Below are 25,852 nucleotides of genomic sequence, written 5' to 3' on the forward strand. Positions count from 1 at the left end.
TTGACTTAAGGGTCATCACTTGAAGTGTCGACATATCCCTCACGTGTCATTGGGATCTGTCAACTGATAGTATAGAAACTTCCTCACTTTGTCATTGGAAGGATCTAAAGACGCGTAGAAACTCCCTCACTTTGTCATTGGGAGTAACTACAGATGTTTTCGAAATTAAAGCTATAAAGTGTAATTGGGCCTGGCCAAGCCCAATCACGAGGTAAAACGTTTTTTAAAGATTCTCATTTTCAGGGCAAGCTAAACGAGAAAACCCCCTTGTTTTTATAGGATGTAAAACGAAGGAAAATCCAACAAACCAATCCTTTAATTTTTTGGAAAAAGGGAAAACCAATAAAAGTTATCGCTGCAGCGACTAAGGACCTGCGCTGTTAGTGACGCAGACCCCGCCCGCTGAAGGTGGGCGAGCCTGTCCTCTGAGGGGGACCCCCCGTCCGATAGAAGTGGACGAATCTGTTTGATGTTTTTGAAAATAAGGACCTACGCGGTTTGTGACGTAGACCCCGCCCGCGGAAGGTGGCGAACCTTGTCCGCTGAGGGTGGACACCCCGCTCGCTGAAGGTGGCGAACCTTGTTTGAAATTTTTGAAAATAAGGACCTACGCGGTTTGTGATGTAGACCCCGCCCGCTGAAGGTGGCGAACCTTGTCCGCTGAGGGTGGACACCCCGTCCGATAGAAGTGGACGAATCTGTTTTGAAATTTTATTTTGTTTTGTTTTTTTTTTAAAAATAAGGACCTACGTGGTTTGCGCTGTAGACCCCGCCGGCTGAAGATGGCGAGCCTATTTTAAATTTGAAGACTTTATTCTTCGAAAAACTGAGGACCTGCGCGGCTAGTGATGCAGACCCCGCCAGCTGAGGGTGGGCGAGCCCATTTTGAATTTCTTATTTTGCCTATGTAGAAGGGCTTTTGTGATTACAACCTGTTGGTGGGTCGTAATATTTCCTGATTAGATGTGTCCTATAAGTGGGTCCACATTGTGTATATTTTTGTTTAACGATATTTTATTTTATTATTTTTTTATTTATTATTATTTTTTCAAAGTACCGTTTTTTTTTCTTTTTTTGGGATAGAAATAAGATAACGGATATCTTTACACAAAGTAGGGGAGTACGCGTGCCCGACAGCGAATATTCGCTGTCTGGGAAGCATTTTCAGCGCCCAGGCCTGGGCGAGAGAATTTCTAACGCCCAGGGCTGGGCGTTGAAAATGCGAAAGGGGGACTGGTCTTTTAAATTCGCGGACCGTCTCCTTCCTTCCCCATTTCCACCATTTTCGCTCAAGCTCTCCACTTCTCTCTACTAATCTTTGCTCGTTTCTTTCACTTTCCTTCACGAGTTCTACTCCAAATCACTTCCTAACCTTCCCAATGTAAGTAATTTTTAATAATTTCGAGCTTTTTTGTCAATTTCAGTATTTTTGTCAAGTATTTTCATGCATGAAATTGATTTGGGGGTTTTTGATTTTGTGCCCCTTTTCTTCAATTAAATAGTTGGAAATGTTCCACATAACATGTTAATTAGTTTGTGCATGTTAATTTTTGCAAGTATGTTGATTTTTGTTGAATTTGGGCATTTTCATGCTAGCCCCCAAGTATACCTACGAATCTAGTATTTTCTTATAATGTAGGTGTTCTTGGTATATTGCTTGCGTTCCTCATAATTCATGAATGACAAATTGTGGGAGAATTTTGATTTTGCTGGAGTTAATTTTTACTTAGGGAATTTTGCTAAGTATGAACTTAGTATCATGTTTTTTAGGGAACAAAAATTGTATGACTCCATTTCATGAGTGAAATGCACTCTTTTTTAGGGATCGGTATGAGTGCCGATTCTGTCAAAGGTATAATGCCTTGTTGTATTGTTGATCAGCATGTCTGACGAGTCGTTACCCCCTCCTGGCGGCCACGAGGTACGAAGGCATGACGCGTCAGTCGACTGGCCCAGGTCCCCTATGGGTTGGCCCTGAGCTTTACGATGGTCGTGATCTGCACTACGACCTAGAGCACCATGTGACTTCCCGCCTTCACGCGAGGAGAGAGACTACGGTTCGCGGCTATGGCGCCGCGACGAGTGAGACTGTTTTTAGCTATCTGAGCTTGGACACACGAGGCTAATGCGTGACCTCGTCCCTCGTGGGTGTGACGATTCTTTTTATTCAATCAAGTGTAATTGGATTTCCTGTGAGTTTACACCCAATTGACTAGTAATATAGGAGTCACCATTCAGTTTTTAACGACAATGTGAAAAACTGACAAAACCCGGTTATCGTGACATAAAGGAAGTGCAATTATGTTTGACCACGACGGCGGTAGGTTCCCTTGTGATCCCTGGTGTGGGGATCTCTCAACATACACCCGCAAGGTAGTGATTGAGGGTTCGGGGGACTGTAACTACCGAGAGGAGTACTTCGCTCGTCGATAACTCCAGAGGCAGGATATCCTTACTAGCTCAGCATAAATAATTGAAGGGACATGCGTTAACTATTAAACTAATCTGAATTGATTTTAGCAATATGCAACATATAATACTAATTCGATCGTGATTATCTGATTTAAATAGCATTAAGGGACCTAACATGATAATACGATTTCCCAAAAATATTATATTTGTTAGGCGTGATAGAACAATCAGATTAGGTTAGTTTAACAGTTCATAAAAAGGGCGAGGAAAGCAGTTAAATCATCGAAAAGGGACACATTACGACGCACCCTTGAGAGGTGCGTCACGGTTCTCAGAAAACTAACCACTTTGACTTTTCTATTTCTCCTTTTTATTTAACGAATCTCAATTATGGGACAGGATACGTTCTGTTCGATTTATGGATCGATTGCGACAGAACGCGTGAACAATTTCGCAGCGAGAGGCTTAAGCTAAGGGTTGGAGTTAATACTCAGAATATAATTATGTGTTGTGTGTTCTTTTCACGTCGAACTTAAGGGTCTATTTATAGGAAAAAGTGGCGTAGAAAGATAGTTTTTCAAGAATTTGAATACGAAACGGATTAGGAAAAGAATCCGTCCCAGGTATTTTCGGCGCCCAGCTCTGGGCGTCAAAGATTTCGGCGCCCAGGGCTGGGCGTTGAAAATAGGGTCTGGCAGAATTCTTTGTCAGATTGGACTCTAGAGTACGGAGTTCATTAAGAGACTTAATCCGAGTTATTTGGTGCGTATCAATTTATGACGGAATGCGTCTGGGGCCTTTACGAACTCTAGGTTCGTTATGAGTTTAATTATTATGTTAACTCTTTTATCGAACTGCGATAGGAATAGAATTCCTTTTACAATTTCTATCTCTTTTAGAATTTATGTTGGAGTGCAACACCTAATTCTGACAGGTTTCTATCTTTTTACTACTTTTAGCAACTACCCTTTACGGTAGTTACTATTTTTAGCAGGTTTCCATAAATAGCAGGTTTCGGGTGAAATGAAAAGGGGAATTGAGATTCGTTATTTATAGGAGATGCGTTGTCAAGTGGAGATTTACGCTTTCATCATCAAACCTTTCCCTTTCGTGAATGGGGACAAAAGTAGGTGTCTACAGTTATCCCCCACTTTGACTGAGTCTTGGAGTAAGACGATGGTCAAAGTATTAGACGGAGTGCGTCACACAAGCCATGGTGTATGTGACCTGTTTTGCGAGGGTCTCACGAGCCCCCGAGTGATACCATTTGACTTAAGGGTCATCACTTGAAGTGTCGACATATCCCTCACGTGTCATTGGGATTTGTCAACTGATAGTATAGAAACTTCCTCACTTTGTCATTGGAAGGATCTAAAGGTGCGAAGAAACTCCCTCACTTTGTCATTGGGAGTAGCTACGGATGTTTTCAAAATCAAAGCTATAAAGTGTAATTGGGCCTGGCCAAGCCCAATCACGAGGTAAAAAATGTTTTTAAAGATTCTCATTTTCAGGGCTAGCTAAACGAGAAAACCCCCTTGTTTTTATAGGACGTAAAACGAAGGAAAATCCAGCACCATGGTTTTTATAGGACGTAAAACGAAGGAAAATCCAGCACCCTTGTTTCTATAGGACGTAAAACGAAGGAAAATCCAGCACCCTTGTTTTTATAGGACGTAAAACGAAGGAAAATCCAGCACCCTTGTTTTTATAGGACGTAAAACGAAGGAAAATATGGCACCCTTGTTATTATAGGACGTAAAACGAAGGAAAATCCAGCACCGTTGTTTTTATAGGACGTAAAACGAAGGAAAATCCAGCAAAAGTTATCGCTGCAGCGACTAAGGACCTGCGCGGTTTAATGGCGCAGACCCCGCCGGCTAAAGATGGCGAGCCTGTCCGCTAAGGGTGGACACCCCGTCCGATAGAAGTGGACGAATCTGTTTTTGAAATTTGAAAATAAGGACCTACGCGGTTTGTGACGTAGACCCCGCCGGCTAAAGATAGCGAACTTTGTTTCATTTTTGAATTTTGAAAATTTCATTTTTGGAAAACTGAGGACCTGCGCGGCTAGTGACGCAGACCCCGCCCGCTGAAGGTGGGCGAGCCCTGTCCGCTAAGGGTGGACATCCCTGAATTCGTTTTTTCCTTGATTTGGAATTTACGCGGTTCGTGGCGCGATCTTGCCCGATTGAGGTGGGCAAGTCCCTATTTCATTTGTTCTTGTGATTTCTTTGAGAATCTCTTTTCTTATTTATTCTTATAGGAGCGAATTCTTCCGAGGGATGCTTGGATTTAGTTGCAACCTGAATGTGGGTTGACAATGTGTTTAGATGGACCATAGTCTCGTGGTCATCACCTTTTTCATGGTTTTGAGCTAGTCTTTTCGGCTCAATTTTGCCACTACCTGGGTCCTTGATTAGGGGACTATGTATAAGTATCAACGGCGACCTTTCTCTTGAGGTCGTAAACTGATTTTATTTTTTGAGACATCCAAACACAGGACTTCGTACAGCGTAGTCTGGGAATATTGTTTTTTACTTTGCATAATGTATATTTTTTTTCGAGCCCCCAAGCACTTGTGCTTGACGGTCATTTTTGTCAAAGAGGTTCCTTGGGGATACGCATTCTGTAATGCCCTTGATCGTGTTTGGGATTGTGCTCGTAAGTGCGAGCGATCTTTGTAGTGGTGTGCTACTCTTGACAAAGTCGTGAGGTGCATCTTTCGGCAATTTTCAAGTCGAATGAGTATGGCAGGGCCCACTAGAAGTTAGGGCCTTTTTTGAGCCTGGGTACATTTTCGGCGCCCAGGCCGGGGCGTTGAAATAATTCACGCCCAGGTGGGGCGTTGAAAGTGTTGTTTGGGCTGGTCTTTTGATGACACAGTTGGCCTTTTGTTCATTCGTTTTTTTTTCACTTGGAAATTCTATGTATTCTCTTTTCTTTTGTTTTTTCTTTGTTTTTAGAACGTGGTGATTTTCTTGAGAAGCCGTAGCCGATTGGTGGACTACGGTGCTTGTCGTTTTGGGGCGATTATTTTAAGGAACTGTTTGCTCTTAAGGCGTACGGTTATTGCGATAGTTGGGCGAGTCTATATGGCCCGAGGAACATACCTTGAGGCGTAAGACTTTGACCGCTCTTGTTGTTGTATATTTTTCCTTTTGAACGCGTTCGTGAATGTTCGATACTTAGAATGATGATATGTATGTGCGAACGAGCGTTCATAGAATGGCCGTTGTGTGCGGTCCATTAATCAGTTTGCTTGAATCATTTTTTGAGCAATGACTGATTTTGAATAGTTTGCTTAGAAGTTTGATAGGATTCAGGCCCATTTATGAAGTGGGCTAAAGCATCGTGCCCTTCTTGATCATTCAAACATTTGCTTCGAGTTTTTTATTTTGCTATGGTCGTTTCGTAGCTTGGAGCCCCCAAGTATGCATGTTGGGACGCTTCCTTTTGGCGTACGATTTTTGTAGGTTCTTTCGAGAAAGATGCCTTGGGGTTCCGCTCGTGTAGGTGCGAGCTATCCCTTCCGTGGTAGGCAATGTTTTGCTACCTTTAATCCTTAATGTAGAAGTCGTGTGGCTTGCATTTTGAATTTGGGCGATAAGTAGTCTTTGCCTCTTTTACACGTGCTCTTGGTCGTGCCTACATTAGTGCAATATGCCTTACTCTTTTTTAGACTTGTACCGTGGGATGGTTGAACTTATGGTGCGACGTAGGCTTGTGTGGCCTAACCGTATGTATTAGAACATTTCTCCAGGTGTTGGGATATAACATTATTATTTTTTGCATTGGAGTACTTCATCACGCCTCGTTCAGGTGTTCGAACAAGTGTAGCACCTTCTGCGTGGGTTTGCACGGCTTATTACTTCGTTCGATGCGAGGATTCATAGATGTTTATTTCTTATTTTTATATCTGGGCAAAACTTGGCTTGCAGAAAGATTCAGCGCCCAGGCTGGGGCGTCAAAGATATCAGGGCCCAGCTCTGGGCGTTGAAAAAGGATTTCTGGGTATATTTTGATGGTTCTTATCCTTAATTTTTTTCTTTCGCTTTTGCTTTGGGACGAGGTAGGCTGTGTAACGGGCGCTTATAGGGCGAGCGTTAGGTGCAGTAGTTTGATCGGAGTTTTGGTGACTCGCGATTTTCAGTTACCCTTGTTAGTGGGGTGACTTTATATATTCTAAGTAGCGCTTAGAATTTGGGAGGGGTTGTAGCCATTATAAGGTTCTTTTTACACGATTAAAGCTTAGGATTGTGCCCCTATGACATATGTATAGCATTAGCGTCGAGAATTTGCGATGAAATCGTCATTTCGAGTATTTTTAGAGTGTTTTTCTCAAGCCCCCAATTGTAGCTACGGGATTGGCTTGGTGCTATAATGCTTTGCATACGTTTTTATGCATTCATGGTGACATGAATCATGAATAGTTTGAACCAGACTCGTTTAGTGCGAGGTACGTTCGAGTAGTGATTTTCCTGCTTCTCTTGTAAATGTCGTATTGTGCGACATTGCCATGGTCAAGGTAGTCACATGTTGAAGTGTGCCTTGTCCAAAAGCTAGGTGCCTTTCTTTACCCATAATCATATTTGGAAATCTTTTGACTTACTTGCAACATTGAGATAAACGCATACTTAGCTTAAACCAACGACACTTTATTATGTTCGAAAAAGTCTTTGAAAGTTGTTTGAAAATTATTTAAAATCTGAGTCCTACTGTTTACAATCCGAGGTGTCCTAAGTAGATTGACTTATAGAAGGGTTCGTACAGGGTTACATGAGTGAATCAAAATACTGTTACGATTTTTGGAATGCTGCCTAAGGATTTGCTGGAAGCCAGGGTGCAGGTGTCAAGATATTACTTGTGCCCGTTTGGCATATGCTTTTAGGATTTTAGGGCCATCTTTTCCAGAATTGCGGGAATATAAACCGTTTTCAAATCGACTTAGATTTACTTGGTGTATGTCTGTACAAAAGGTCAAGGTATACTTAGTTCTTTCCCTAGCTCTTTCATTTCAATTTTTGTTTTAGCCCCCGGTTGCTATTATGTCTTCCCATTAATGATGCATTCAGATTTCAATTTTAGATGCCCGTGTCATATGTCTGAGTAGGGTGAGCCTTGGTTTGGTGCCAAGTCCTATTGACAATGTCTGATTATTTTTTTTCAAAGGGAATTAGCAAGCATTCGAATTACCATGAACGGGTGCCCTGAGTTCGAATGAACGATGGGGCGATGCCGTAGAACAATCCTCTTTATTGCAAGCTTACTGCCGTTACTACTTGTTGGCGATTATGACTGTGTCTAGTGGTGAAAGAAGGTCTTTAAGCGAACGACTATGTCTAGTGGTGAAAGTAAGTCTTTAAGTGAGTTAGTTCGCTTTAGGGAGGGTCAAGTCGAGTATTTTAGAGGTCATGGACGCTTGCGCTAGCCCCCATTCAATTGAGGCAAAGCGATCTTTTTGAGTCTTAGCTAAGTGCCTAGGAGTGTGAGTGCTCCTTCTGGCAAGGGTACGTGCCCTTATTATTTTTCGACGTGTGCTCATTTTGGCATCTTGATAACTTGGATTCTTTTTCGTGCCTTCAATTTTTCTTTCGACTTGGATTGCAAGTAATTAAATTTCAATAAGGGACTTCTATTTTTATTCTTGTTTTTCTATAGGCTTTAATATTGGTTGGACCGAATCATGGATTGCCTACGTATCCGCCTTAAATAGATTTAATTTGGAATCAGGTCTTGCGTAGTTCTTAACCTAGAAAATGGTTTCTTAGAATGCCGAATTTAAACAAGTACGTTCCGAGGTGGAAACATATTATTTGAAATGGTAGAATAAGTGAAGTTTATTATTATTTAAATCTGCTGCCAAAAATTTGTTTTATATTTTTTTTGAGTACATGTATTTTTTGGTGGTACGTATATCTGAATACGTGCTGTACCCCCCAAGTGTTCGTTATTTTTCCGTGTATGTGCGGATAAAATGACGAGCACTTCTGGACAAATTTTAGCAAGCAGAGAGATTCAGCGCCCAGGCTGGGGCGCTAAAGATTTCGGCCCCCAGCTGTAGGCGCTGAAAATAATTTCTGGGCGGATATTTTTTGTTGCGCTAAATGCTTCTTTTTCTTTTTAAACTAACTTTAGAGGCGCTTTGCAAAGTTCCTTTTTTATTATTTATTACTTTTTTGTACTTTTCATTTGTCTTCTTTTTTTTATTCGTGACTCAAGACGGTTTGATAGGATAATTTGTATAGGTATTGGTCAAGCATGAGGATTATATTCGTTAGGACTCACAATTTGCAGTCTCGTGCTAGTGTCACGAGTTTACATCAATCAAGGCCAATGAGTAGCATGAGGATGGCTCAAGGGTATATCAACAGGACGCATCCAAACAAGTTATATGGTCATTATACTAATGGTGATGTAAGAGCAGGTTTTGGAAATAATGGGTATGACGCACGTGTCAATGGCCGTGCGTGGTTTGCGGTCGATAACAAGTTCAAGAGTCGAGGTAATGGTTTCTTGGGTTATGGCAATGAGAACATGGATGGGTTAAATGAGCTAAACGGGGACCCCAGAGCGAAGGCGTCTAAGGGCATAAGGATTGGAAAGGGTAGACATCGTAGAATTTTATGATTTGGATTGGTTGACTCAATTCTTTTCCTTCGTTTACTTGGGTAAATTTCGCACTTTGGGAGGTACGGGCTAAGTATTTCATGGCTCGCTCTTTTCGCTCTCCCTTTTCTCTTTCTATTTTTTCTTCTTTGCTTGGGATTTCTCCCCAACATAAGTCCTTCAATCAAATTTTTTTTTATTTGGGCTAAAAGGTAGATGGTTGTGGTCTTTGAGTCACGAGACGAGACTGAGTGAGCCTCGTTTGGTAGGCCTATAGTGGACCTTTAATTTTAGTGGGCCTAGGGTGGACCTTTTAAATTGTCTTACTTTGCAAGCGTATTTAGTCGTTTCTTAAAAGGTGCAAATAGCGTAGATTCAAAATGTTGTTTTTACCTTATTGAAATTTAACGAAAGAATTACATCGAAAATATTTTTTTGTTTCTTTTCAGACTCCAGTTTCTGGGATTTAATTGGAAGTCGTGATTTAGACTCGAACTTTCATTAATTTTCTGATTATAACCCGTGTATGAATACAAGGAGGTGGCCTAGACTCAAAATAATGACGCGGCGTAAGCCTATAATACTTGACCAAGCAACTCTCAGACTTAGGCTAATTGGACCATAACTTTTGTTGGTTGACACTTTAGATTTTAACCCTTGGGTGTTCATTTGTCACGCGCCATTTTGCTTAATGTTGGGAAGGTAGTTAATTGGGGAGATCGAATTTTTATTTTTGCAAGACTAGAATCATTAGTGCGGCTTCTCTCTTAGTGTGTATTGCTTTACCCCAATGGTAGCCTTATGGCATGCCGATTTGGGTATTTTCATGGTTGGTCATGTTGCATTCATGGAAAATCTTTTAGTCCGTACTTAGGAATACTTCAAGGGGCGAGTGGCTCGAGAGGACTACGATAGTCGTGACCCAATGTGATCATAAGCCTTGAGGCCATTAATTTTTCTTGCCAATGGTATTGACACCTTAGGTTCACTTTAGGGGTTGTGCGACTATGGGGGAATGATTTTCAGAATGTGACCGTTTCCATTTTGCAAATACTATAACATATTCTTTTTATTGGTGAGAGAGAGTATTGAGGCCTTAGACTCTTAGTAAGGGATGACAATTACATATGGGTGCTTATTGATTTAAATGTTAGGAGGGGAGACTCAATATGGTTTAACCTTTTAACTTGCAGAACGACACCAAGCATTAGGACCGATTCTATGGATAAGACAACTAAGACTTAGGATTTGGATTGTACTTTGGCATAGCCTAGTCTAGACTCAGATTTATTCATTTTCTATTTGAACATTTATTTTTTCTTGAAGACTTTATTCGAACATTATTTTTTGAATACTTCGCCCATGTGACATTCATATTTATTAGCATGTTCGGTTTTTAGTGCCGAGCATTGTCGTCGTAGGAGGCCTAACAACGATGCAAAGAGTTATTAATTTTTTACGAGTCGCTTTTGAAATCGAGTGATTTTCTTACGCCCTCGTAACAATTTTTTCGAAAAGTCTTTTTTTTTTTGCTACGTACATATTTTTTATGCGCGGGCACCGAGGCTGCTGTGCCTGACCAAAAGGCCAGGCAGCAACTTCGGCGCCCAGAAGTGGGCGTGAGAAATTTTGGCGCCCAGCCTGGGGCGCTGAAAATGCGTCCCTGGCTGGTACTCATTTTCAGTTTTCGTCTACTTTTGTTTTTGCGACTTTAATTTTGCGTGCTTGCCTTATAACGTCCTTTACGCGTTGTGCAGCGTTTGTGGGATTCGTTACGGCCATCCCGAGCGTCGCTTATTTTCGTGGCTATCGTTCGGGCTTGCGGAACACGTATTTTGGTATAACTCTTTGGCCAATCGGTTCATGAATGTTTGGGCAATTTTTTTAGGGTCGTTGGTTTTCTAGCATTATTTGTCTAGCATTATTCGTACGCACAATTATAACATAGTCACATAGTTCGCTACATATAACTACATTACAAACATGAATTTGAAAATTAAATATGTCACGTAGTTTATGATAGGCTTCTATGGGTAGTTTATTTATGCCTGGCTTGGTACCGCTTCTATCGTAGATCCAACACATGCCCCGGTCGAGGTAGTGTCTTCAACAGACGAATTTCGCCCAAGAGGCCAACCCGCAAGTGCAAGCCAAGGGGGCATGCAGGCGAGAGGGACCTAATGAGCGAGCGATTGAGTTTGGGATAGGTGTACTACCTGCACAAGTACCGAGTGGGCAACATGCGCGGCGTATGCACCCCCCTATTGGCGGGAAAAGGTATCCTTAGTCCCAACTCCCGAGGGAGCTGAGATTCGTTATGCGGTTCTGCCCGTTCACATTAATATGCTGATTTTCAGGTCGTCCCAACTTGATGGGGAAATAAACGCGGGGTAGGATCGTTTCACCCTTCGGCTATTTTGATTACCTACAAGCACGAGTATTTCCTTCACTATCCCCAGTGGAGTCGCCACTATGAGGGGGTCGAAAAAGCACGAGGCTAATGCGTGACCTCGTCCCTCGTGGGTGTGACGATTCTTTTTATTCAATCAAGTGTAATTGGATTTCGTGTGAGTTTACACCCAATTGACTAGTAATATAGGAGTCGCCATTCAGTTTTTAACGACAATGAGAAAAACTGACAAAACCCGGTTATCGTGACATAAAGGGAGTGCAATTATGTTTGACCACGACGGCCGTAGGTTCCCTTGTGATCCCTGGTGTGGGGATCTCTCAACATACACCCGCAAGGTAGAGATTGAGGGTTCGGGGGACTGTAACTACCGAGAGGAGTACTTCGCTCGTCGATAACTCCAGAGGCAGGATATCCTTACTAGCACAGCATAAATAATTGAAGGGACATGCGTTAACTATTAAACTAATCTGAATTGATTTTAGCAATATGCAACATATAATACTAATTCGATCATGATTATCTGATTTAAATAGCATTAAGGGACCTAACATGATAATCCGATTTCCCAAAACTATTATATTTGTTAGGCGTGATAGAACAATCAGATTAGGTTAGTTTAACAGTTCATAAAAAGGGCGAGGAAAGCAGTTAAATCATCGAAAAGGGACACATTACGACGCACCCTTGAGAGGTGCGTCACGGTTCTCAGAAAACTAACCACTTTGACTTTGCTATTTCTCCTTTTTATTTAACGAATCTCAATTATGGGACAGGATACGTTCTGTTCGATTTATGGATCGTTTGCGACAGAACGCGTGAACAATTTCGCAGCGAGAGGCTTAGGCTAAGGGTTGGAGTCAATACTCAGAATATAATTATGTGTTGTGTGTTCTTTTCACGTCGAACTTGGGGGTCTATTTAGAGGAAAAAGTGGCGTAGAAAGTTAGTTTTTCAGGAATTTGGATACGAAACCGATTAGGAAAAGAATCCGTCCCAGGTATTTTCGGCGCCCAGCTCTGGGCGTCAAAGATTTCGGCGCCCAGGGCTGGGCGTTGAAAATAGGGTCTGGCAGAATTCTTTGTCAGATTGGACTCTAGAGTACGGAGTTCATTAAGAGACTTAATCCGAGTTATTTGGTGCGTATCAATTTACGACGGAATGCGTCTGGGCCCTTTACGAACTCTAGGTTCGTTATGAGTTTAATTAATACGTTAACTCTTTTATCGAACTGCGATAGGAATAGAATTCCTTTTACAATTTCTATCTCTTTTAGGATTTATGTTGGAGTGCAACACCTAATTCTGACAGGTTTCTATCTTTTTACTACTTTTAGCAACTACCCTTTACGGCAGTTACTATTTTTAGCAGGTTTCCATAAATAGCAGGTTTCGGGTGAAATGAAAAGGGGAATTGAGATTCGTTATTTTATAGGAGATGCGTTGTCAAGTGGAGATTTACGCTTTCATCATCGAACCTTTCCCTTTCGGGAATGGGGACAAAAGTAGGTGTCTACACCAGGAAACATATTATTTACACATAATCATTTAGCATAATTCAGATGCATACACTTTGTAGCATGCCCTCCCTAACTGCGCCCGAACCGAACAAGAACAAGTCTTTAGAACTCCAAGTGTCGTCCCTCCGTAGATAGTCCACAGCACGTCCGGATCCCCCTTAAGCTTGACCAACTATAATCACCCTTAAGGTACTAGGAATTTTCGGCTAATAGGCTACAAGTGTTTGGCTGATTTTGTTCCAAAATCTTACCTTTGAATACTTCAATTCTCAATGTAAATATGTGACCCTAGGCACCTATTTATAGAGTTTATGGAAAGGAATTATAATCCTATTAGAATACAAATCTATTTAATTATAACGGTTTTTTCATGAAATACCCTCGAGGTTTCATATAATGCACCAAATACACCTGCGTGTTTCAAAATACATAATATACCCCTATTTAAACTTATTTGCACCAAATGCCCCTGAACTTAACGGAAGTCTAACGCCGTTAGTAATTAACCTCTAATTAATCTAATTAACCCCTTAATTAACCTAATTAAACCTAATTAACTCTAAACTATCCTAAACTAATCCTAATAACTACCTAACTACAACAAACACCAATCCACCATTGTCGTCCTAATACCATAACCACCGTACCTGCAAACACCTTCGCTGGCCCTTGCGTCACGTCGGCATACTCCGGCTCCCTCGCTTGACATGTCAGAGCCGCCGACGCACCTCACCGTACCCTATTCTTGCTCCCTATTCATGAACCCATGCCTCCACAACCCAACCCAATTCTGTTAACTCTCCACGAAGTATCTCATTTTTCATCTCTCCACCTTTACCCCATCACCATTAACACTAAATTACGTGTGGGCTTCGTCGAAGTCGAACGCAGTTGCTGCTAGTAGTGGAGGGAGTTGTGAGCTTTACTACGACAATGGTGGAGGATCTGGGCTTCGATTAAAGGACATCCATGGTTAACTACCATGGAATTGGCTTGAACGAATGAGAGGGGAAGGGATACATTACAAGAAATCAGATAACAAATCAAACCCAATTCTAATATGAAACCACACAACACCAATTTACAAGAACAAACCAAAATAAAATTAGAACATCCCAAATTCAACCGCCTTCAAAGTACCGCCGGGAACACAAATTTTGTTTTTCCATAATCCCATTATTTGTGCTTAATCATCGCAAATCATCACAAATCATCCCAAACACCAATTTTGTTTTTCCATAATCCCATTAATAGTATGGGGAAAGAGAAGAGAAGATGAAGGTTAGGGTTTGATCAATTAGGGGTTAGGGTTTCTGGGTCTTCAGATTGGGCGTTGAGGATAGAAATGAGCGAGCCGATCCACCATGCTTGGGCACACATGAAGTAGCGTAGGTTGGTTTGCCGGCGGGGTTTACGGGGGACTTTTGATTAAGGGTGGTGGCGGTTGTGGGTAGAAATGAGCGAGTCGAACCACCACCGTCGCTGCCTCTGCTGCGGTTCCCCAGGTAGGTGGAGATGGGCGTGGAAGTTCGGTAGTGGTGGTGGTGGGAGGTCGGTAGTGGTGCCGCCGGTTGGGGTAGTGGTGTCGGGTTGGGATGCTGGAGAATGGTGGTGTTGAATTGAGTGATGGTGGGAAGGAGGAGGAAGAGAAGCAAGGAGATGAAGTTAATTAGTTAATTGGGGGCTAATTAGTTAATTAGGAGTTAATTTTTTAATTAATTAGGTTTAATTAACAGATTTGGGGTTAATCACTAACGGCGTTAGACTTCCGTTAAGTTCAGGGATATTTAGTGCAAATAAGTTTAAATAGGGGTATATTATGTATTTTGAAACACACGGGTGTATTTGGTGCATTACGCGAAACCTCGAGGGTATTTCATGAAAAAACCGTAATTATAATCCTACTAGGACTCTAATTAAATAAACTTTATCTATTAGGATTAGATTTAATCACATTACGAATCTCGGTAGCCTTAGCATTCCTAGTAACACACACGAGTGGCGCGATGCACCGCACGCAGGCCTTACGGCCCACGCACAGCGCACGGCCCAGCTCGCCGCTGCCTTTGATCCGCGCGCGCCCAAGGCCTTGGCTGGGCCTGTCCTTTGCGATGGGCCTGGCCTTGGCTTTGGCGTGTGTTTGCGCTTTTGGCTTGCTGGGCGATGGTCCGGCTTCCTGTTGGGCCTTCTTCTGGAAGACCTCGTCCGATGCTAATTCGTACGATACGCTTCCGATTAAATTCTCGATTCCGGAATTCATTTCCGATACGAATAATATTTAATATTTCCGATTCCGGAATTAATTTCCGTTTCGAACAAATATTTAATATTTCCGTTTCCGGAATTATTTTCCGATTACGATAATATTTCCGATTCTGGCAATATTTCCGTTTCCGGCAATATTTCCGATTCCGGCACTAGTAGAAAAAACCCTTATTGCAGCGGGCTTTTAGACCCCTGTTGCAGCGTACATCGTATGCTGCAACTGGGGGGCCTGCAACAAGTCTAAACTTGTTTCAGCGTACAATGTTCGCCACGAAAAGTGGTTTTTTGCAGCGTACATATGCCTGTACGCTGCCAACAAGTGTCTAAATGTTGGCCAAAATCTTGACTTGTTGTAGCGTACAATAGGTGTACGCTGCAAAAAACCCAACCTGTTGCAGCGAACATCTATTTGTACGCTATAACAAGTCAAGATTTTGGCCAAAATTTACACCCTTGTTGCAGCGTACAGATATATGTACGCTGTAACAAGGGTGTAAAATTTTAGTTTTAGGGATACCTAGAGTGCCCAAATATAGAAACCTGTCACAACAATAATAGAATATCGCAACATGTATAACAAATATAAAAACAATAAATGGAGTTTTGAAGATATCCCAAAACTAAAGTGCACATACCATATTATTTTAAATATATGTATGTTCCAATTTCAACGTACACATACATTTTAACATAGAATATTGTTCTATAACATCTAAACTAACTCGATCAAGCGCCCTTAGGCCAATAATAAATACTTGCAGCCCATTGCTCACGAACCACATCAAGTTCCTCACTAGCATAAGACGTATTCCTTGGAGTATAGACCTTTACAAAAACAAAAATTTGATGGGAGCATTAGATTAAAGAGCAGATTAAATGCAAATTAAATATCACATTTTAACATTCAAGCAACTAACGGCAATGTCCTAATAGTCTAAAATATGAATCAAGAGTAAGGAAAATTAATTAATTACCTCATCTAGCCTTAGGTTATGCATATTAAACATGTAATAAGTTTAAAATGAGTATTAGGTTCTATAGTTCAAAGTTGGGAGCGAAAATGCCTCATTTTAGCCTAAATACGACCTCCAACGACCAAACAAGCCTTAAATGTACATAAGTAGATTAGAATAATTCTTAGAAACTTAAAAATAAGCATATTAGTCATATAATAAGTTTAAAATGAGTCCTTAGGTTATTTAGTTCAAAGTTGGGAGCGAAAATGTCTAAATATGACCTATAACGACCCAAAGAGTCTTAAATGTGCATAAATAGATTGGAATGAGTATTATAAAGTTAAAACTAAGCATATTAATCATGTAAAAGGTTTAAAATGAGTCTTTATGTTATTTAGTTCATAGTTGGGAACGAAAATGTCATTTTAGCCTAAATATGTCCTATAATGACCAAACAAGCCTTAAATGTGCATAAATAGATTGGAATAAGTCTTAGAAAGTTAAAACTAAGCACATTAATTATGTAAAAGGTTTAAAATGACTCTTTAGGTTCTTTAGTTCAAAGTTGGGAACGAAAATGTCATTTTAGCCTAAATATGACCTATAACGACCCAATGAGCCTTAAACTTGCATAAATAGATTGGAACGAGTCTTAGAAAGTTAAAATTATGAATATTAAACATGTAATAAGTTTAAAATGAGTCATTAGGTTCTTTATTTCAAAGTTGGGAGCGGAAATGCCTTATTTTAGCCTAAATATGACCTATAACGACCAAACAAGCCTTAAATGTACATAAGTAGATTAGAATAAGTCTTAGAAACTTAAAAATAAGCATATTAGTCATATAATAAGTTTAAAATGAGTCCTTAGGTTATTTAGTTCAAAGTTGGGAGCGAAAATGTCATTTTAGGCTAAATATGACCTATAAAGATGCAATGATCTTCAAGTGTGCATAAATAGATTGGAATGAGTCTTAGAAAGTCAAAACTAAGCATATAAAACATTTAGTTAGTTTAAAATGAGTCCTTAGGTTCTTTATTTAAAATTTGGGAGCGAAAATACTCATTTTAGCCTAAATATGACCTATAACGACCAAACAAGCCTTAAATGTGTATAAGTAGATTGGAAGGAGTCTTGGAAACTTCAAGCTAAACATATTAATCATGTAAAAGGCTTAAAATAAGTCCTTAGGTTCTTTATTTAAAATTTGGAGCGAAAATGCTCATTTTAGCCTAAATATGACCTATAACGACCAAACAAGCCTTAAATGTGCATAAGTAGATTGGAATGAGTCTTGGAAACTTCAAGCTAAGCATATTATTCATGTAAAAGGTTTAAAATAAGTTCTTAGGTTCGTTAGTTCAAAGTTGGGAGCGAAAATGACATTTTAGCCTAACTATGACCTATAACGGCCAAAGAAGTCTCGAATGCGCATAAATAGATTGTATTAAGTCTTGGAAATTTAAAAATAATCATATTAATCATGTAAAATGTTTAAAATGAGTCCTTAGGTTCTTTAGTTCAAAGTTGGGAGCGAAAATGCCTTATTTTAGCCTAAATATGACCTATAACGACCAAACAAGTCTCAAATGTGCATAAATAGATTGAATTGAGTCTTGGAAACTTAAAACTAATCATATGAATCATGTTATAAGTTTGAAATTAGTTCTTAAGTTCGTTAGTTCAAAGTTGTGAGCGAAAATGTCATTTTGGCCTAAATATGACCTATAACGGCCAAAGAAGTCTCGAGTGTGCATAAATAGATTGGATTAAGTCTTGGAAAGTTAAAACTAATCATATGAATCATGTAGTAAGTTTGAAGTGAGTTCTTAAGTTCGTTAGTTCAAAGTTGGGAGCGAAAATGTCATTTTAGCCTAAATATGACATATAACGATCCAATTATCCTTAAATGTGCATAAATAGATTGGAACAAGTATTGAAAACTTAAAACTAATCATATTAATCATGTAAAATGTTTAAAATTAGTCCTTAGGTTCTTAGTTCAAAGTTGGGAGCGAAAATGCCTTATTTTAGCCTAAATATGACCTATAACGACCAAACAAGTCTCAAATGTGCATAAATAGATTGGATTGAGTCTTAGAAATAAAATCAGTTTAATACTTGTGTTTGCGAGGGGGTATTTCACAAGCAGAAGATGACTTGTTTGAATGATGTATAAGGCTAATTATATTATGGTAAATAAAAAGCAATTTAAAGACATACCAAGTCATTTGTCAGCATGTCCACCTTTTTCATTCCCTTGGAAAAAACCAACGGTGACTGCACATTTTAAGCAAATTACAATTAGTACATGAAATATCAATGGAAGTCAAGTATGGTATGGAGTACTTTAGACACTTGAAGTTCTATGTCTCATGAGATGACATATTATTAGAGAGCATAAAATTCCAGCAACATATACATAAAGCCAAGATGATCATAACATTAACCAAGCTTAAAACAGCAAAAGAACTTGTATTGATTGTTGGCTGCAGCAAAGGGCCTATAACAATTGCAGGGTTTATCAACACCATATCAAGCTCATGTTCTTTAACAAAATCCCATGCAGCTTCTTCAGCCAATGTCTTTGAGAAAAGATACCACTTCTGCATAACATAAACCAGGTTTTAGTTAGTTATTTTCTGTCATACCAACCATAAAATCAGATCAAAAAATAAGATCAGAATTTAATGGCAAGTAAGTGTGCAAACCATTTGTTGTTTCTCGCAGATTTCTGGGACAAAAAACCATGTTTCATCTACTACACTTTCAGCAGTTAGAGGTCTACCAATGAGCAGAACTGCAGCCATTGATGATGTGAAAACTACGCGTTTGATGGTTGGGATTCTGGCGCAGGATGTAAGGACATTCAGTGTTCCTTTTACTGCTTGATCAATTAGCTCAGTCTGAAACAGGATCAGGAAAAAATGATTAACAGTTAGTAACTGCTAATTGCTAAAGTGCTTACTGCATTTTCATATTAGACTCGATCAACTTGAGCCCGGCCCAAAAATAGAGGGGGTTGGGACAGATTTTAAGCCCAATTTGAGCCCGACCTATCAAGAATTTAACTTTTGATTACCAGGTTTTGGGCCAGGTGAGAGTAAAGCTAGGGCTTTACATGCATCCCTTCAAAAACTTTCGGCTTCAGAGACACTGCCAACAACCAAGGCACCTAAATAAAAAAAAATAAAAAAAAATCTTCATGATAAATATCAGTCATTCAGCTCCTTCTGCACTAATGTTAGCAGTTCATATTGCATTACAGTTATAAACGCACTAAAGAACTACATTATCTCAATCAACCACTATTTACCCGATCCGCTATTCTGAAGGACTATTCATAGGACTCAACCCACATACCAAATTAGATACGGGGTCTCCAATAAACACCAAATTCCGTTGTGGAGATATATTCTTTAAAGTTGGAACACAGACACATGATAACTTATCCTACTACAACAGGAAGTATGTTTTTCGAACCTGAAGCAAAGCATATATTATAGTACCAATGCTTGGAGAAAATCCTGTACATATAAATCAAATTTTAGAAGACAGTGGTTTTGCGCATTTAGTAAAAATGTACTAGTATTTTCCTTTTTTAAAACAGAGTTTTAAAAATAGAGTATTTACCAGCCGTCTCAAAGATATTGCTGACATAGAAGCAGATACCGTTAATTCCCCCAAACTGTTGGCAAACTATCAATCCAACTCCTATCTGACATCAGAAAATTTCAATTATTTTGTTTCAAAACTTATGGATTCACAAATTTGACACTGATAAAATATAACAAGGGTAGAAGTCTTACCGTTACAGAACGTAGATACCTCTTTTGAAACAAGTCAAACATATTAGCTTTGGGAAGCTTTTCGAGTTCTTCTATGTAATCCTGTCGATTGAAAGCCATAATGTGCAAATATGAGTAGGCCACTTCAGTGCTTGAGTATAATAATAGTCAAATTGAAAGAACCAACTTAGAACGTTGTGGGAGTCTTGCCACCTTATGATTCATACCCAACAACAATTTGGTTTTCATTCATCGTACCTATGTTGATCCTGCATCAAGTAAAACATACAGAAGGGTGGTTAGTGAAATGTGCGCGCAGCAGCCAACAACAAAAAAAAATACAAAAAATGCAGCAGCAGATCAGTGCACTAGCATACAGAAGGATATCAGATTAGATCAGATCAGCACATATCAGTGCAGATCAGATCAGCACAGATCAATGTAGATTAGATCTAGCTTTTATCCTTAGCTCTAGATTATGCTCATCAAGAGCGTGTTTCAACACCTCATCTTGTGCACAAGCTCTTCGTTCAGATACTTGGATTTCAATCAGATCCCTGGAATTCAGAAATAAAAATCTACATTAGACCTACAACATGTATGAGCGTATGACACACCTATGTGCAGCACAAAGGATAAGAAAACGGAGGAGGTATAACAAGCACGTGGTGCAGCCAAATTATTCAAGAAAAGGTACTTGAGGAGCCTTTCATCCAAACTCTCCAATAGCAGTGCGCAGGCATCTAACAGGGCACAGGATTCAAGAAATTTTGACAACCCAACTCAACATCACAAGCTTCTCTTTTGAAGTCAAAGATCTAGGAAAATAATAAGCAAGTCGGACAAGATGAAAATTAAAAGAAAATGAGAACACTTAGCCAAATGTTATTCCCAGATAACCCATTCAACCCTCGTTAATCTTCCCATACAAGACTGCATTTACACAAACAAAGAGTTGGAGAAGTGAATTTATCACAACAGAACTAGAGTACAGAGGAATATCAAAACAACAGTTGATATTTTTTTAACTTCAACAGGAAAAAAAATAATGGAACGGTTTTATCCATAAAATTCCTTTTAACATAAAAGTTTGTGGCATTAATTAAGGCTTGAACTAAGATCACATAAAAAAAAAACAAATTCAGGACTTAAGGAACATAGAAATTAGAATAACAAACAGACATCCACCTCATACAGACATAACCATGACAGGCGCCTCATCCCAATTCCACAATAGTCACTACGACACCAGCCAAAACATAATGATTTGTAGTATTGAATGCATCTTTATATTGTTGTTTTTACATTAGCTGTTTTCCCTTTGTATACAACATAAGACCCATCAATATTACTCTGTGAAATTTAAACTAGCACATATGGTTGAATATCAACATCTGAAACTGAAGAGATTCAGGAGCTCAGATAGTGCAAAAAGTAAAACTTGCAGTAAGCAAGCACAAACCTTTGCTCAGACTCATACTCCAATTTAACCTTCTGTCCTCTTTGATCCGCCAGCTCTATGTTGTAGTCCTAAGTCAGCAGTGATCCATTATCATGTCTCGTCTCTTCACGAGCATACCTACAACCAACATTGTATTTTCAAGACAGAAATTTTTGAGGCATTAGGTCAGTAGAAATTCAGTCAGCAATCAACACACATCAAATTATGTTAAATCAAGTAATAACCATCCTCATTCTCCTTTACCTCGAGCAAATTACGTTGCATTTAAACCGACAATAGAAAAGCTTGACAAAGTAAAATTTTTGAAAGACAAACCCTAGAACATGGTATTTGAACTAAGCAAATACTTTAAAAAAATTATAGGACTCCAATTTCATAACAAGCCAACATCATCGTTGTGTTCGTTTCAATTAAAATAGATACAAGGAAAAAGAATCCAACTGAAAATCCAAATTAGATCTTCAATGACCTAGTTATTATTCACAAAGAATGAGTTTTCTGAGTTTTGAAATTAGAGAGTTTCCTTTTTATTCACAAAGAATCGAACAACTCTAACTGCAATAATGAAGTGCGTGGAAACAATTCTAACTTCAATAATCAACTGCATATCTACTATCCTGCCCCAACTTAGTTTGGAGTTTAGATCCAGCCGGAGCCCGGAGAAAATAGGAAACTGTCTACTCTAAAAGAATTGAACAAACCCTAATTCGTAAAACGAAAATCAAGAGGGGACAGGGAAGAATAATTACTTGTCGCGGCGAGGAGATTGACGGAGAACCACCAGCCGAGCAACCTCTTTCTTGGAACCACCGGCCGGGCAAGCTAACTTCTTTCTTGGAACCACCGACCGAGAAAGCTAACAGGAGGAGAGGAGGTGAGAAAAGAGACCAGAACCACCGACGAGGAACCAGAACCACCGACGAGGAACCAGAACCACCAGAACCACCGATTGACGACGCAGGGAAAGATTTTTTGTCTTAGCAAGGAAAGGGTTTTTTTTTTTGGAGGGGGCGACGCAGCAAGGAAGAAGAAGGGAGTTGAGCGGGGAACTGAAATTTTCATTCTTAATTAATTTGTTCTGAATTAATTTTTTACTCAACCAATATTGCAGCGAATAATTTTTTACCCGGGCTATTGCAGGGGGCTTTTAAATGTACGCTGCAACAAAAATGGTCTATTGCAGGGGGCTTTTAAATTGTACGCTGCAACAAACGTTTTTGCAGGGAACAATTAAATTGTACGCTGCAACAACCCTTTAAAGGGTTTGACCCGCGTTGACCGACTGGTTGTTGAAGCGTATTAATACATGTACGCTGCAACAAGGGGGATGCAACAGGGGTTTTTTCTACTAGTGCGGCAATATTTCCATTTCCAATAATATTTTCCGATACGTACCATATTTCCGTTTCCGGCAACATCTACGACTTGGATAATATTTATATTTCCGATACGATCCATATTTCCGTTTCCGGCAATATCATCGTTTCCGGAGTATTCACTTGCTTGCCTTTGACGATCTCAGCTCCCACTGAAACCAAGATCCGTCGATTCCGAATATCCATAGATGGAGTATTTAATGCCATTAAATACTTGATCCGTTTACGTACTATTTGTGTGACCCTACGGGTTCAGTCAAGAGTAAGCTGTGGATTAATATCATTAATTCCACTTGAACTGAAGCGGCCTCTAGCTAGGCATTCAGCTCACTTGATCTCACTGAATTTATTCACTTGTCAATTAATACTGAACCGCATTTATTAGACTTAACATTATATGCATACTTGGACCAAGGGCATTATTTCCTTCACAGTCTATCTTGAATATATCGTCAAATTGAAGGGAATCATCATTTAATAAACCACAAAATTAAATGAAAAATGAATTCTATTCATTTATATGAATGGTTAACCAAAATGTTTTACAAAGTATTAAACTCTAAAATTTTAAAACATGAATTAAGGACACCAAACCCATTCTCCAACATGCTTGATTCCCATAGCTGTAGTGTGCGAGTTGCGCTTCGCTTGCGGCAGAGGTTTAGTTAATGGATCTGAGATATTGTCGTCAGTTCCAATTTTTCTTATCTCGACTTCTTTTCTTTCAACGAACTCTCGTAGAAGGTGAAATCTACGAAGTACATGCTTGACTCTCTGGTGGTGTCTAGGCTCCTTTGCCTGTGCAATAGCTCCTTTATTTTCACAATATAGAGCCATTGGTCCTTTAATGGAGGGGACTACACCAAGTTCACCTCTGAACTTCCTTAGCCAAATAGCTTCCTTTGCTGCTTCATGTGCAGCAATGTACTCCGCTTCGGTTTTAGAATCCGCAATGGTGCTTTTCTTAGCACTTTTCCAGCTTACTGCACCTCCGTTGAGGCAGAAGACAAACCCAGACTGTGATCTGAAATCATCCTTGTCGGTTTGGAAACTTGCGTCCGTATAGCCTTTAACAATTAATTCATCATCTCCACCATAGACCAGGAAATCAACTTTGTGCCTTTTTAGGTACTTCAGAATATTCTTGGTAGCATTCCAATGTGCCTCTCCTGGGTCTGACTGGTATCTGCTCGTAGCACTAAGTGTGTACACAACATCCGGGCGTGTACATATCATATCATACAATATTGAACCAATCAATGATCCATATTGGAATCCCACTCATTCGTCTATGCTCATCTAGTGTTTTTGGGAACTGCGTCTTGCTTAGAGTCATTCCATGAGACATGGGTAGGTAGCCTCGCTTAGAGTCTGCCATATTGAACCTTTCAAGCACCTTATTGATACAAGTGCTTTGACTAAGTCCAATCATCTTTTTAGATCTATCTTTGTAAATCTTGATGCCTAGTATGTACTGTGCTTTTCCTATATCCTTCACCGAAAAACATTTCCCAAGCCAAATCTTGACATAGTTCAACATAGGAATGTCATTTCCCATAAGTAATATGTCGTCGACATATAATACTAGAAAAGCAATTTTCCTCCCACTGACCTTTTTGTATACACAACATTCGTCTGCGCTCTTGACGAAGCCAAAGTCACTGACTGCTTCATCAAAACGTGTATTCCAGCTCCTTGATGCTTGCTTCAATCCATAAATGGATTTCTTAAGCTTGCATACCTTGTTAGCATTCTTTGGATCCTCAAAACCCTCAGGATGTGTCATAAACACGGTTTCTGTTAAAACGTCGTTTAAGAAAGCGGTTTTGACATCCATCTGCCATATTTCGTAATCGTAATATGCAGCGATTGCTAACATTATCCGAATAGACTTTAGTATTGCACTTGGTGAAAAGGTTTCATCGTAATCCATACCGTGGACTTGCCTGTAACCTTTTGCAAGCAATCTAGCTTTGAAAACTTCTAGTTTCCCATCCTTGTCCTTTTTCAGTTTGAAAACCCATTTGCTTCCTATGGCTTGGTAGCCATCTGGCAAATCGACCAAATCTCAAACTTGATTTTCAGACATGGAGTCTAATTCAGATTGCATAGCTTCTTGCCATTGCTTGGAGCTAGGGCTCGTCATAGCTTGTTTGTAAGTCGCAGGTTCATCGCTTTCCAGCAATAGAACTTCATGGCTCTCGTTCGTCAAAATACCTAAGTATCTTTCTGGTTGAGACCTATATCTTTGCGATCTACGCGGGGTAATGCTCCGTATATTTTGATCCTTTTGTGCCCGGTCACACTAATTCGTGATCGTACCGTGCTATAGGCCGATTTGGTATAATTATCTTCTTCCTAATCTATTCTATTTCAAATTATGTTTTGAAATTATAGATTTTTATTATTATCATTGAATTATGATTGATTATACTGCTGGGATTGGTTATGAACACCAAATTTTGAGGACTTATGTGTTTAGATTATTGAAGGATATTTTGGTTTGAAGAATTATAATTTTCAGATTTATTTATTAAATAAAGTGTTGATTTTTGAAGGTTTAAATTGGTTTTAATGGTGATTTAGGGTTAGGGTTTCAATATTAACCTAATGACTAATTTCTTAGCATAATTAGATAATGATTATAATTATGATAATAAATTATATTTTTCAGATTATTATAAAGACTTAAAGTGTCAATTTTTAATGGTTTTTAGCAAGAAAATAAATTAATTTCATGGTAGGGTTTTAATCGTTCAATTGAGACTATTATTTTATTAATAAACGATTGATTTCTAATTAATTCAAGTGCTTTAAAAATTAATAAAGTTGCTGAAAAATTTAATGAGCATGAATAATAATTGAATTTCATTATTTTCATGATAGGAGGTGATTTCTAATCTAGAGTCTTGAATCACAAAGTGGCTCTCGTACTTAGATATTCAAGGTACGTACATGTCTAGGGTGACCACCGTTTTCATGAGGATTCATGTGATATTTTATTATTGTGATTCGGATTATTATGGATTCGTGTTTGATGTTGTGAACGAACATGTT

At 39.3% G+C, this 25,852-nt stretch overlaps 1 protein-coding gene across 4 annotated transcripts; it reads right to left on the minus strand.

Moving 5' to 3' along the window:
* Window positions 1–15,802: 15,802 nt before the first annotated feature.
* LOC130466810 (sugar transporter ERD6-like 7) lies at window positions 15,803–22,442 on the minus strand. Of its 4 annotated transcripts, XR_008926958.1 has the most exons (10): window positions 22,169–22,442; window positions 21,420–21,536; window positions 20,171–20,514; window positions 19,979–20,059; window positions 19,803–19,887; window positions 19,653–19,696; window positions 19,252–19,344; window positions 18,881–19,075; window positions 18,393–18,775; window positions 15,806–16,037 (listed from the first exon to the last, which is right to left on the minus strand). XR_008926958.1 is itself a non-coding variant. In XM_056835393.1 (9 exons), exons 6-9 carry the CDS (start codon window positions 18,977–18,979, stop codon window positions 15,939–15,941), a joined length of 411 nt encoding a protein of 136 aa, XP_056691371.1. In that variant the 5' UTR covers window positions 18,980–19,075; window positions 19,252–19,344; window positions 19,653–19,696; window positions 19,803–19,887; window positions 19,979–20,059; window positions 20,171–20,244; the 3' UTR covers window positions 15,803–15,938. The 4 variants fall into 4 exon arrangements, 3 of the variants coding, with proteins under 3 accessions (XP_056691371.1, XP_056691372.1, XP_056691373.1); XM_056835393.1 differs by lacking the exons at window positions 21,420–21,536; window positions 22,169–22,442 and having other exon boundaries at window positions 15,803–16,037; window positions 18,393–18,449; window positions 18,620–18,775; window positions 20,171–20,244; XM_056835394.1 differs by lacking the exons at window positions 21,420–21,536; window positions 22,169–22,442 and having other exon boundaries at window positions 15,803–16,037; window positions 18,393–18,449; window positions 18,620–18,775; window positions 20,185–20,209.
* Window positions 22,443–25,852: the final 3,410 nt, after the last annotated feature.

Source organism: Spinacia oleracea, chromosome 2 (genome assembly GCF_020520425.1).
Source record: "Spinacia oleracea cultivar Varoflay chromosome 2, BTI_SOV_V1, whole genome shotgun sequence".
NCBI lineage: Eukaryota > Viridiplantae > Streptophyta > Magnoliopsida > Caryophyllales > Amaranthaceae > Spinacia > Spinacia oleracea.